Source organism: Saccopteryx leptura, chromosome 1, assembly GCF_036850995.1.
Source record: "Saccopteryx leptura isolate mSacLep1 chromosome 1, mSacLep1_pri_phased_curated, whole genome shotgun sequence".
Taxonomy (NCBI): Eukaryota; Metazoa; Chordata; class Mammalia; order Chiroptera; family Emballonuridae; genus Saccopteryx; species Saccopteryx leptura.
This window is the reverse complement of record NC_089503.1, coordinates 273,659,687-273,673,459: the sequence shown is the minus strand read 5'-3', so window position 1 is coordinate 273,673,459 and position 13,773 is coordinate 273,659,687. Positions and strand designations below refer to the sequence as shown.

The 13,773-nt window shown below is 37.2% G+C and overlaps 1 protein-coding gene across 2 annotated transcripts in view; it reads right to left on the bottom strand.

The window, feature by feature from the left end:
• ITPR2 (inositol 1,4,5-trisphosphate receptor type 2) overlaps window positions 1-13,773 on the bottom strand; it is a 527,270-nt gene that overhangs the window by 291,565 nt on the left and 221,932 nt on the right. For both annotated transcript variants that reach the window (XM_066354092.1, XM_066354101.1), the window contains 4 exons: window positions 6,356-6,445; window positions 6,118-6,243; window positions 2,870-2,992; window positions 2,043-2,243 (listed from right to left, as the gene is read on the bottom strand). In XM_066354092.1, coding sequence (XP_066210189.1) covers window positions 2,043-2,243; window positions 2,870-2,992; window positions 6,118-6,243; window positions 6,356-6,445 — 540 coding nt within the window. The remainder of the gene's footprint in view (window positions 1-2,042; window positions 2,244-2,869; window positions 2,993-6,117; window positions 6,244-6,355; window positions 6,446-13,773) is intronic.

Here is a 13,773-nt window from a genome sequence, read left to right as displayed (position 1 = left end):
TAGTGACAGAGTAAGTAAGCAAGTACACTGAGCTGAAGGCAACTCTGTAATAGTCTGCAAAGTCCACGTGTCATGAGCATCAATAAAGAATGGATGTAAAAGCAGAGATAGGAGAAATAGAGAGAAAAAGAAGACTTTGAGAGAGAGAGAAATGAATAAACTTTTAAGACATAAAGTTTCTTTCCTATTTTATTTATATGATTTTATTGGAAAATTCCAGTAGGTGCTAATTTTATAGCTCAAAATTCATAATATCTTCTTGTCTAACCCCAATGTGAAATAGTTTGGTAGGTAACACAGCTTACATATATATTTTTTGTTTTATTTAAATTAAATTAACATATTTATATTCATAAGAATTAGCTGGCTTACTTTGAAAGTTTTGTTGAAAGAGAATGTATATATGTCCAAAATATGTATTATACTTTAACACACTATAACACTTTAACACTTCTTTATACACAGGAACACTTCCCCTTTGAAGTGTCATAGAACTGGCTTAAATATTTGTTGCTTCCCAATTTTAATTCTTTCCTTGATAATCATAATACAAAATCCTATTACTGTATTTCCCCATGTATAAGATGCACCTTAATTTTGGGGCCCAAAATTTGGAGGAAAAATGTATTACATAATGTTATTGAACTCAACTTTTATTCATCATAAAATTATACAACTCCTCATCACTGTCAAAACTCCCATCCATTAGCTTGTCCTCATCTGTGTCTGATGACGAATCACTGTCTTCAACAATGAGTGTAAAAACAAGGGTGAAAAAGCGAGAAATGCAAGTAAAAAAATCTACAACCACTGTATAAGATGCACTCAGTTTTTAGACCCCAAATTTTTCGGAAAAATGTGTGTGTTATATGTGGGGAAATACGGTAGTTCCTACACATTTCTAGGCAATGAACAACTAATATGAATGTAAATGCAGATAAGAACAAGTTAAAATGTTCCTTAAAATGCTTAATAAACAAACATTTACATTAAAAATTCAAAGCTTTAAACTGAATTAATTTTAAGATTTCTGTGAGACAGGAAGGATTGATATTGTATCAATATAGAAATCACCCTCATTCCCAAAGTTAAGGTATATAATTGTGTTAATCCCCCAGAGCAATATAATCTACTACATAACTGTTAGGGACCCATGGTTGAATAATCTCTTCAATCATATAGGCCTTAGAAAACCATTCGGTCACAGAACAATGATTTACCAGGCGTCCCCAAACTACCGCCCGGCCCACGGGCCGCATGCAGCCCCCTGAGGCCATTTATCCAGCCCCCCACCGCACTTCCGGAAGGGCTGCCTCTTTCATTGGTGGTCAGTGAGAGGAGCACTGTATGTGGCGGCCCTCCAACGGTCTGAGGGACAGTGAACTGGCCCTCTGTGTAAAAAGTTTGGGGACCCAGGCACAAAGATCTGTCAGCTCTCCAACATCTCACTTGGTTCCTAGTGAGTTACGTATTCATTGCATAAATCTCACTCAATTTCAGACATCACTGTGAAAATGGCACACACACAAAAAAATTAAGTACTTCACCCATTTCTTTTTCTTAAACATTTAACTGACTCTAAATAGCTAAGTTTTCACATGTAATAAATCTACATGAATAATTACTATTAATTAAGTTCCCTTAAAAGTCTCTGCAAATAGTAGCTGAGAACACCCATTCTAGATTTCAGGGGCAGAGTAATCAAGGCACTGGAAAAGCAGAGTTTAATTCATTTTTTATACACTGAAAACTGAAAAATATAAAATTTTGTCATTTTCATTCTAAATAATCTATAACATTTTGTAGGATTTTACCCATTATCTAAACTACACAGAATAATTAAGTAAAGTTCTTAGAAAATTATAAAATCAACTTATGTTACTTCACTAGAGTTCAGCAACATTTGGGCTTCAGTAGCCATGATTAAATTATATTCCAAATCTATGCCACTGAGGTATTTTCCCTCGCTCTAAATGAACAGAAAACACTCATTTGAGCATATTATTTGTGTGACACTGATCAAATGCCAAATGAGAACATACCTCTGTCATAATCATATCTTGGCATTTCTTCACATATTTACCATCCGCTTTCACAACGGTCTGCAGAAACCTCAGGTACTGCACGTGTCGGCCGTGCGTCTCAATGCAGTGCACAAAGTGCTGCACGACTCGCTCGCTGAGCTCGCTGCACAGGTGGTAATTGTTCATGAAGACATGCCGCATAGTCTCGGCTTCAAGGAGCTAATCAAAGAGGAAAGTGCTCTTGTGACTCTGACAAGATCAATTTTCTATTTAACGGAACTTAGACTAATGTCCCTGCTTGTGATCACATTTATAGTTTATGCAAAACCATCACAAGTCTTCTGTGCAAGTCTTTGACAAAATGCTGTGAGATCATTCGCCACTAAAAGAAAACGAAGCCCACAAAGGAATTTAGTTGGAAAAAATAAGCTTATCATACAGGTCAACATGCAGGCAACAGTATTCTTGAGAATAATTCACTTATCTGTAATTCGAAGTTAGCTCTTCCCTAGTATCCTCTGACCCCCACTTTACCAAGCAGCGTGAACTCTACCTTTTGAGTTTTTCATATTTATCTTAAGACACAAGAGAGTTAGCATTTTCTTTTTCCTAACGTTAAACTATATGCATATAAAGGAAGTCTTCATTTGCAGGTAAAATTTGTGTTGTTTTTCAAGTTTATTTAAATTTTTCTTTAATGTAAATAATAAATATTCACCTTTAGGGAGAACACCCCTACGAGGAAAATAAATGAGGCAATGAAGACTAAGAAAGTTCTACTCATCAATGCTGTGAAATTTGATGGACACTTTACTAGAAATATTAGAAGCCACTAAAACACTTACACCAGGAGTTAAAAACAAATTCAGATGTTTATGGAGGAGAACTTGATTCTGTGGATTACCCCGACAGAAATTCTGCAGGAATGTATGGGCGAGGTTCATGACTTCATTCATTTTCTCATCGTTCTGTAAGTTAAAGAATGGCTCGTGAAACAAACAAACATACCAGAGCAAAAAGAGTCTCAAAAATATGTTCTTGGCATGTGCATCTTTTCCTCTCTGCCACTGTCTTATGCTCCATGTTCCCTGGGCTTTTTTGTTTCTACATCTCTCTCTCATTTTCCAAATGTTTCTCACTTCCTTATTTCTCCTCCTGTTACTGGCTGTGCTCCACTCTTGCAAACCCCTCTTTGTTTCACAGTCCGCCTCCTTCCCTCCCAACCCTCCTGCTGGTCCATCCCTGTGCACAGTGCTCTCTCCCACCTGTCTCACCCCCCCCCCCATCCTCCCCACTCTCTCTCTCTGGTTCTCCCTTCACAGTCCACCTCCTTCCCTCCCAACCCTCCTGCTGGTCCACTGCACTTCCCATCCCTGTGCACAGTGCTCTCTCCCACCTGTCTCACCCCCCATCCTCCCCACTCTCTCTCTCTGGTTCTCCCTTCTCTGCTGTGCCCCCCAATCACTCTCATTCCTCCTCCTTCTTGGATTTCCCTACTTTTCAAAATTTACAAAGAACGTAAAGTTTTCTTAAAAGCATTCTTCTAGCACTATCAGAGAAACCATCTAAACTTCTCCCTAATCTAAGGGTCTATAGTTTATGCCATCTATAACTAAACAAGCAGCCTAAGATCATTAATAAACACTTTTCCTCATATTTAGAATTGGATGAATTAAACAAGACATTTAATAAATAAGTTCAAAGACTCCACTCCTAACTTTAAATAGGAAATTTTTATTTCGAAATCTACAAACACTTCCTTTACTTATGTAATCCAAGAAGAGTTAAAAGACATAAAAGAAAACTTCAGCCACAGGAACACCCAAGTCCCACTAAAAAGCTGGACAGTACCAAAGAACACCAGGGGCAGTTCCACTGTATTCGATATCTTTGAAACTGCCAGCCTTTGTTTGTTTCTGAACAATTCAGTTATTAAAACCGAGCAAACCTATAGACACAAAGTTACAGTAAAACACGCAATGCTACCATTATATTATTTTGTGACAATGGTCAACAAAATTATACAGGTTTCAGGTGCCCAGCTGCACAGCACATCTGTACCCTGTATTGTGTTCACCAGCCCAAGTCAAATGTCCACCCATCACCATTATCCCCCATCCTTCCTCCATCTCATCTCACCCCTCCCTCTCCCCGGCAGTCACAATACTGTTGTCCATGTACATGAATGTTTTTCTTTTTCTTTTCCTCTTTTGTTCAATCCCTCCACCCCTCCTTGACACAACCCCAACTAACAGCTGTCAGCCTGCTCTCGATCTTCAATGTGGCTATTATATTATTAAAAGAAGGGACTGCATCTCATATCCAATGGTCATGTTATAATATCAAAGATAAAATAATTTGAATAATAAATGCTGATGATGTATATACATTTTGCTGCTTTTCAATAATGCTTTTATTGCATTCTCTGCCGTAGTATGAATTACACCACATAAGGAATGGTAGAATTAGTAAATTTATATATTAAATATAACTAACAGTGGGGCCAATCCAGTATAAAGAATGAAAGTCAAAGTGGGAGAGCTTCTATACCAACAGAGGCCTGGCATGGCACGTGGGAGCCCAAGGGAGATACAACAGGCACCCGCCCAGGAGGGTCAGAGTCAGAAGAAGGTGCAAAAACCATTCATATGGAAGAGGAAGCAGCAACAGTGATGCAAGAGTAGTGATTACCAAGTATCCCTAAATGAGTAACTATATTCACACACACACACACACACACACACACACACACTCCTCCATGGCTTTGTATATCTGAGGGCCTGCAGGGCAAAACCCCAACAGCAATAAGTACACTTAGTTCTCAAAATTGTGTTTCTAAATATCATTCTCTCCCAAACAGAAATGAGGTTACTTAAAGAAAAGGCTTATTCCAGAGTTGAAACAAGAAGATACAAGCTGAGCCTGGAAATTTTTAATATGCAGAAGAGCAAAGAATGATGAGGGTATGTTAGAGCAGTGGTCCCCAACCTTTTTTGGGCCACGGACCAGTTTAATGTCAGAAAATATTTTCACGGACCGGCCTTTAGGGTGGGACAGGTAAATGTATCACGTGACTGAGACAAGAGTCAAGAGTGAGTCTTAGACGGATGTAACAGAGGGAATCTGGTCATTTTTTTTAAATAAAACATCGTTCAGACTTAAATATAAATAAAACAGAAATAATGTAAGTTATTTATTCTTTCTCTGTGGACCGGTACCAAATGGCCCACGGACCGGTACCGGTCCGCAGCCCGGGGGTTGGGGACCACTGTGTTAGAGGATGGAGACGCTAGCTTAAAGGGGCTCCCTGGGCCAATCTGGAACAGTCTGAGGGTCCAAATAAATAATCATAGAAAACCAGTATAACTTATTCAGTAATGAGCATCCATAGCTCATACTGGTAAAAATAAGTAAGTGAATAAATTAAAAGTTTGATTAAATGGCATATTTACCTAGTTTCAAAGAAACTCTCCTCAAAATACTTATTAATTGAAAAACAAAATATAGAAAATCCTGGCAGACACCACCTTAATCAAGCGATCAAAGTGAACATCAGCAATGGGACACAGGAAATTGTGTGCTACCTCACAGGAAGTGATGGGAAGAACTCAGCATCCCCTCTGTTAAGCTATTGCCAAAGATGCATAACTGAATCTAATCACAAGGAAACATCAGGTGACACAAAAGAAGGGATAGTCTTCCCAAAGCTGGTCTGTCTTCAAAAGTGTCAATGTCATGAAAGTTCCAGCATAAGAAGATTTAAATAGACATGACTACCTAACTGTACCTATTTCCGAAGTGGATCTTTCTGTCAATTAGGACCCGAGGGGGATAATAGGAGTAACGTGAATGGCTTGTGAGGAGAGATGGCAGTAAAGTGTCATATACGTTCCTGATTTGGAAGATTGTCACATGGTTTTGTAGAAGAGTGCCCCTCTTTACAGAAAATACACACTAAAGGGCTCAAGCATGATGGGGAATCAAATTGGCAATTACTTTCAAATACTTCAAGGAAAAAAAATGCGTTGTAACCTTCCTATACATTTAACATAACCAAATAAAAAATTAAAGGAAAAAAGTAGGAAGAACTAACCTTTTCATAGGGAATCTGTAGAAGGTCCAACACCACTGAGTGAGCTCCCATATTTTTCAGTAAGCGCTGATGCTGGTTCCGACACTTCTTATTCTGTATGCAGAGTTTACTGAGCCGAATCAAAATCTTTAAACAAAGAGCAGTAAATATAACAAACCTAATATTAGCATTATATCTGCAAAAACATTCTTTGCCATGCAACCATAAACCCATACAAGAATATTTGACATCTACTGACCTCCTTTACAATCCTGTAGTTGTTGCTCTTATTGCTGTCGATCTGAGGTTTCTTTGTTCCGTCCTGCACTGGACTTAAAATGTTTGATTCCTAAAATAAACACGAATATATATATTTTTATGCCATATATAGCATTATGATAACTTTATTTATTTTGTAATAAATAAATTTTGTAATTATTTTGTAATGAGTTTATAATTCAACTTAAGTATTTCCTATATACTTATTTTTATCCAATTAAAGGTTTCTTGATTTACATTAGTTATACAAATTACAATTTCCCAATAACAACAAAATTATAAGATAAATGGCATAATTAATAAATTAGTCAGTTAAGTTAAAAAAAAAAGTTATTACATATAACATTATCAGTGTATTTTCTTATGCTAAGTTTATCAGATACATCATGGCTTTATACTACCTATAGAAAAACGAATAGTAAAAATTCAGGGCATAAAAGGTACATCAGAGATGAACTTCAGGGAGAAAAAGAGTAAAGGAGAATGTAATAACAGCTGAAAAACATTCCAAGAATGGGAGGAAAGAACATTTTAACCTAAGAATTCTCTGGCAAGTCACCAAGATACACTTAATGTCATGATTTGGGGTCAACCAAAGCATGTACAAAACCATGCAAACGAAGAAAATAAAATAACATTTAAATTAAAAATAATATTTTAAATAACAAAATTAATGAAGCTTCTTAAGAGGAACCAAAACACCAAAAATATTCCATTACAGAAACTATCATCTGTAGCATGCAATATAAATAATATAGACTTTAAATATCAACCATTGGATTCACCATATGAAAAACCAGTTACAAAAAAAGAAACACCATTACAATTTAACACATGAATATTTATTAATCCTTAATCCTTGCCCGGTATTAGACAAGGTGAATGGATCTAAAAGAAATATAAGATATGGTCCTTCCAAAAGAAAATCATAGTCTTCCTAAGAAAACAGAGATTTATAAAAATAAAGATCTGAACTGAGCAAAATTCACTGTTCAGAGAGAGAGGAGGAAGCTAGCTACAGCTTTAGGCAGCTTTATGAAGGAGGTGAAGATGAAGTCAAAGTCTTGAAAGATGAAAATCAGTTAAGTAGGAGAGACTGTGGAGGGCAGGGGACATTTGTCAGGTGAAGAAGTCACCTCAGCCAAAGGCATGGCAGACAGAACAAACCTAACAATGGCAGAAAGTGGCAAAACCGGCAGTACATGTGGCATAAAAGCCGACACTTAGTTAAAGCGGGGCCTGATTACCCCCCTGACTAAATATGTACCAACAGCACTTGGGATGAATGGCAAGTTCAACCTGGGTCCAAAACACACCTTTACTGATGGTGTTGGGCTCTCTCATTTAAAGGTGACCCCAATCAAAGCTCAGGAAAAAACAACAAAAATATATGAAGCCAAGAGATATCATTTCATTTGTACCAAGCTATTGTTCCTACTGTGTTTCATGACAAATCACAAAATTAACACAAATCAAACCAAAAAAAAAAAGACTTTCCTTGCTAGTCAAAGAATTTTGATGAAATATTGTTCCCACTAAATTTGATTAGTGTTGAGGCTTCAACCCTCCTCAGTAAGCTTTGTGTTCCTTTTCTGCTTCTTCTGAGGCAAATGTCAAAGATGGAAGCTCCCATCTGAAAGCTACCTTAGCAAACACTTCTTCTTTTGGTGAGCATATGTAAATACCCCTAAATGACACTTCCTCTTTCCACCTGAAAATTTCCAGTGTCATCCACAAACCTGTCTACCTTCCCTGCTGTGCCAAGAAAGAAAGAATGTTGGATAATTAATTTTTTTTTATTTTATTTTTTACAGAGACAGAGTCAGAGAAAGGGATAGATAGGGACAGAGAGACAGCAACGGAGAGAGATGAGAAGCATCAATCATCAGTTTTTTTGTTGCAACACTTTAGTTGTTCATTGATTGCCTTCTCACATGTGCCTTGACCGTGGGCCTTCAGCAGACTGAGTAACCCCTTGCTCGAGCCAGCGACCTTGGGTCCAAGCTGGTGAGCCCTGACCAAACCAGATGAGCCCACGCTCAAGCTGGCGACTTCGGGGTCTCAAACCTGGGTCCTCTGCATCCCAGTCCGACGCTCTATCCACTGCGCCACCGCCTGGTCAGGCTGGATACATTAATTTTTAAAATGCCTATCCCTACCTCCTCTCTCTGCTTTCTTGTTTCTTGGGCAGGAGCAGTTTCCTACCCTCGACTGATTGTTTCTATCTCTTCAAAAATATGGCCTAGTTGAAGCTAACCGAGCACTACAGTGATCCTGTTCATTGTGGGAAGTCAAAGTCTTGCACCCCCGATTATTGTTCCTACTAAATTTCTCAAAAGGATAATCTATAACTGTGCTAAAAGGGCTTTATATGCAATGACTATAGTTATCAAAACTGTCTTTAGCATCTGATTCTGTGGCTCACTACCATTTTCTTAAAACATCACTCTTTTTATTTTATTGTGACACAATACTCTTCAAGATTGCCTGCTACATTTCTGATTAGCTTGTCTCTTTCCCTCAATAGAATTAGAACGGCAGAAAGTAAAGGATATGAACATGCAAAGCATTCAAAACATTGTTGTTAGATTCCATGGCTGTCATTTATTTATCCTAATAAATTCTAGGAAAATGAAAGCAGTCCAACTGCTCCCCAGGTAAATAAAAGAGGGGAAAAAATGTAAGATGTTGTCTGTAAGACAATAAACACTAAGTGAATTCTAAAATGTTGTAGAAGAAAATGAAATCTATGTATGTAAGGGAAGCCAGCGCAGAGGAGGGGAGGAGCCCAAGTGTAAATATGAATGGAAACTATTTAGATGGAAAGAGACTGGAGGTCAGAGAATGAGACAAACGAGGTTTCTATTTGAAAGCAAAAATAATTTATTAATTGTGAGTAGAAATTGTGAAATCTAAAAATATAATTAAATTTCCCATTCTGATCTCAAAAGTGGAGGATGAATTTTTAAAAGGCCATGTTCATTTTTTTCTGGAAGAGAAGAAATACTAAAGAAAATTAAGTTTGTAATACAAAACAGATTAAGATATTACCAAGCCCAAAGATTAACAAAGCTCCTAAGGTAGAAAGAAGATCTTTCTGATATGTCAACTTCAAAAAAAAACCAGTTAAACATGAAGGCAAACCTTTGACAGATAGAGTCAATTCTATTTTTCAAACAATGACCAGAAGAAAAAGCAACCATCTTGTTTTAAGAGAAGTAATCTCAGGCAAACATACTAGTTACAAACAGCCCTTTGTTTCAGCCTCAGGGAATATATAGACAATGCTAACCTCTTACATATAAGAATAATAAAGAAGAATTATGTTTATTTAAAATTGCCAGCAGTCAACAAAAGGAGGCAACACTAGAGAATTCAATAAACAGCCCCTTTTAATTTCAAAAAATAAATCAATGTAATTAAACCGAACAAAAATATGAACCTATAGAACATCTGGATGACTCCAAAGCAGTGATTAGGGAAATTTAAGAAATATGTAAGCTATATAACTACAGTCAAGTTTTGTTTTCGTATTTTGGTGCCAAAACGCTCCAAGTGGAAGGTGTTCCAAGAGTTTTCCTCCAGAAAGAGTAGAAATTGGTTTCATTTTTTATATTCTATACAACTTTGATCTTATGTCAATGGTCAAATCTACAAAGTTCTAGCTTTATTCTAATAACAAAATACCAATAAGGTAGAAAACACAGACATGTAACTTTGTATTCAAAGTCCCAAAGCTGAATAGGCTCTAAAATAAATAAATTAAAAAATATGTAACACTAAGAAAAGTAGCATGCTTATAGTGATATTCAAATTATCCTTTTGACAACTGTGAGGAAGAACTGGTAATCCAAAAGTACTTGTCCTTTATTGTAATTGTTTCCTATCAGCTAGATGAATTTAAATTTATTTCCTCTAACAGAATATAGAAAACTGCGTAGTTAAGTGATTTTAGAGAAACAGCCAGATTTTTAGTTGCATAGTAGATACTGCAGCATAAAGTAGTAGATTCAGAGACAATATAGCAAGAATAGTCTAGAAGAGTCTAGAAACTTCTAGAAGAGGCTAGAAAATGGAAAGGCAACAGGATTTCTGAGACTCAGAGAGTGAATACCTAAACAAATACTGGGTCTGATTACAGCTGCCATCCAAAATTTATTTAGCATCAGGCAAGGGCACTCTTCTATATCAAGAGCAAAATGATACAAGATAATAATATTGTATGAACTACAGAGTCAACTAAACATTAGCACCAATTAATGGGAATCCAACTCCTTTGAGGAGCGCTGAGGAACCACTGCGCCACTTCACCTGCAGGTGTTATAAGTTACCAAACACTACAGAATTAATATTAATATTTTAAGAGGCTTGAAGAACATTTTATTAATTTGGGTTAAGGTGTGCAGAGAAATTGTAAGAATAGTCTCTGTACTGTGTGATTGGCATGACCAGGATGGCCCTTGGCATTGTATTGTAAATGCAAAGGGAAGGAAAACATGGATTCCCAGACATTCCACCACACCTGTGGGGAAAGGGGTGAATGGCTAGCCAGGTGCAGGAAGAGAAAAGCCAAAATAAACCTTTTCTTATAGCAATGAGCCATTTGCGGGCATTTGTCCCCACAGAAACTACCTCTCCCATGTAAATGCATGTGGTTAATATGTGTGACTCTGGACAGAGAGATGGCGGATAAACACTAGAAAATATAGGAATGCCTTTTAATATGTAAAGAGACATCTTTCTACTATTGTGTTGACTTATAAATTTTGTTTTCTCCAAAATGATGTATGGCTTGCAAATTGAACATGGTCCTATCATGTTAAAGGACATATGACTATAACCAATAGTGGTAAAGAGCTCCTCATTACAATTTTTGCTTCTGTACTTCCCACTTACAAAACTATAAAAACTAGGTAAAACAAAGGGCCAGCACGCTCTCCCTCAGATTTCTGTCGGAGTTGCTGCCGCTTGGCCAAGCTAGACAATAAAGCTTTGGTGTGTAATCGACGGACTTTGTTCACATCTTCAATGTTTTGGGTCCCTCCGGATTGGGCTTAACACCTTCATTTAAACAAAGGAAGTCATGTTCTTAAGAAAGAACTTTCTAAATCTTACAGTGTAGAACTGCCTGCATCTGAAGCTGCATGGTTAAAATAGCTCAGTGCATGTCTTCTCTCAGTCCCCACCACACTAAAGTTAAAGGATGTCCTTCCTTGGCAAGACTGCAGAGCATTCTGCTCACCATCTGTATCCTTAGCCCTCTATTTCTGTAACCTCTATTCAGTTGAAACCCACCACCTTCCTCCCAACTTCAGATGTCAAGTCTCTTCCCTCTCCCTTCCCACCTCTCCCAAATCATAAAAAACCTAATAATCAGTCTTGTATGCATAACTGACCAATCAGATTATAACTGAATTGAAGCTCTTCATAATGAATGTCACCTCCTTCAGACAACTGAATGATAATCTTGCTGTGGGATGATGAGTTATTTTTCTCCTGCAGAACCCTGAAAATCACCCCCTATCTACTGACCTGACCTTGCATGTAAAGCTCATTTGGACCATCATGGGGTCATGGTTGACAGTTTTTGCTTCCCTGGTTTGCACCTAATGCTGCTTGAAGACTTGGCCCAGGATCACTCATGAGTGCATGAATGAGGCTGAGTCCACCATTACTGGTGGATAACTGCCCTCCAGATTCTGCTCAACTAATGTCCAAATCTGTTCCCTTCCAGAGGGTAAGTACATATTCCTAATCTTACCCCAAACCTGTTTTCCCTTCCCTTTGTCCCAAAACAAATACAATATTGGTACTTTCTGACGTATTTGATGTTATATGAATTAGTATTTGATAATGGTTAATCACGTGTCCTAGAAAACCCATATACCCTTGACTATATGTATCTCTGATAAACAAGGTAAAAAAAAAAAAAGGATGTATCCCTGGAGTGCATTACTTTTGCTTTGAGAAATATTGGGAAAAACAAGGAACAGACTGATGATAGATCTTGTTTGATATAAATGAATAGCTGTTTTCATAAGAATGAAACAGATACCCATTATAATACATCAATGTACAAGACTTTCTATAAAATACTTTATATACTATTTCATAGTACAATATATAATACTTTTTATATAATCCTTGTCACTATTATATAAAATGTAGAAAGAATAGGCAACCCTTTAGTCAGCAGGGTGACCAAGAATAACAAAGACTACACAGGAAATGAAACAGTGATACACTAGAGCCCAGGAGACTGTCCGACACCTGACATGTTTGTGGAAGAAGCTCCCTCGTCACAATCCTGTTATAGCAATCCGGAGGTGGCTGTGAGGAGGGGCGAGACGCACAGATGGGGGAGCAATCAGCACCTTCTCCTATGCTCACTCCTTAGCAGGAAAACATGACAGAAATGTTGATGCCTGGTCTAATGACACATACGGTTTTGATCTGAATGAATCCATTTCCACTGTTTCCTTGTAAGCCACTTGCTGAAAAAAGAAGCCAAATAGGAACCTTAATCCTCATTAACAACTTAAATAAATTGAGAACAAACGGCAAAGTGGGAAAAAAAGTTGGTCAGATAGTAACTGTCCTTAATAACATAAAGGGAAATACTAAGTTTATGCTAAAACAGCATTAATTTCAATGCAGGTCAGAAGACAAGAGGGTGAAAAAAGTTCTTACACTGGAAGTAATTCAAAGAACCAAATTCAGGAGATAAAAGCTTTACATAAAAGAATTTGCATTATAACCAAATAGAATGAAGATGCGTAAAGTAACATTTGCTCAAAATTCAAATATAGTTTTCAGACCTATGTCTTGTGAAAGGACTTATTAAGTGATACACATCTTTAGCAACCGCCTTTAGCAGCATTAGCTCTGACATAAAGAACAGGAATATATAATGTAACATAAACAAGTAAAATAAATATACAATGAAGTCTGGGGCAAAAATAGAAAATAGATCCTATGAAAGGAAAACTCAGGAAATCACTCTCCAAAATACTGGATAAAAAAGTTCTTCATGCAATTGCATAGTGTCCCTCATTGGTCAGATCATGTAGAAAGATTCTGTCAAAAGCACGTGGACTTTTTCATACCAGATCATGAAGGTTAGAGAGTCTCCCCATTCCTTTCATCAAGAGCCAGTTAGTCAATCACAAGTTTTGCCAAAGAAGTCAAGTTTATTTAGAACTATCTTCCTGTTGTGCAGAATCAAAGTCCTGACACTTGGGAAATCACAATTTGCTTTCAAGGTATTCCGGGACATGACTCCTTGTCTTCTTGCTTCATCAAAGAGAAAAGATCAGATGTGGTAGGCAAAGAATGGAACCCAGTTCTAGTTTTTGCTTTTAAAAAGTAATGGGATGTGGAGGTAACAGAAGAACCATC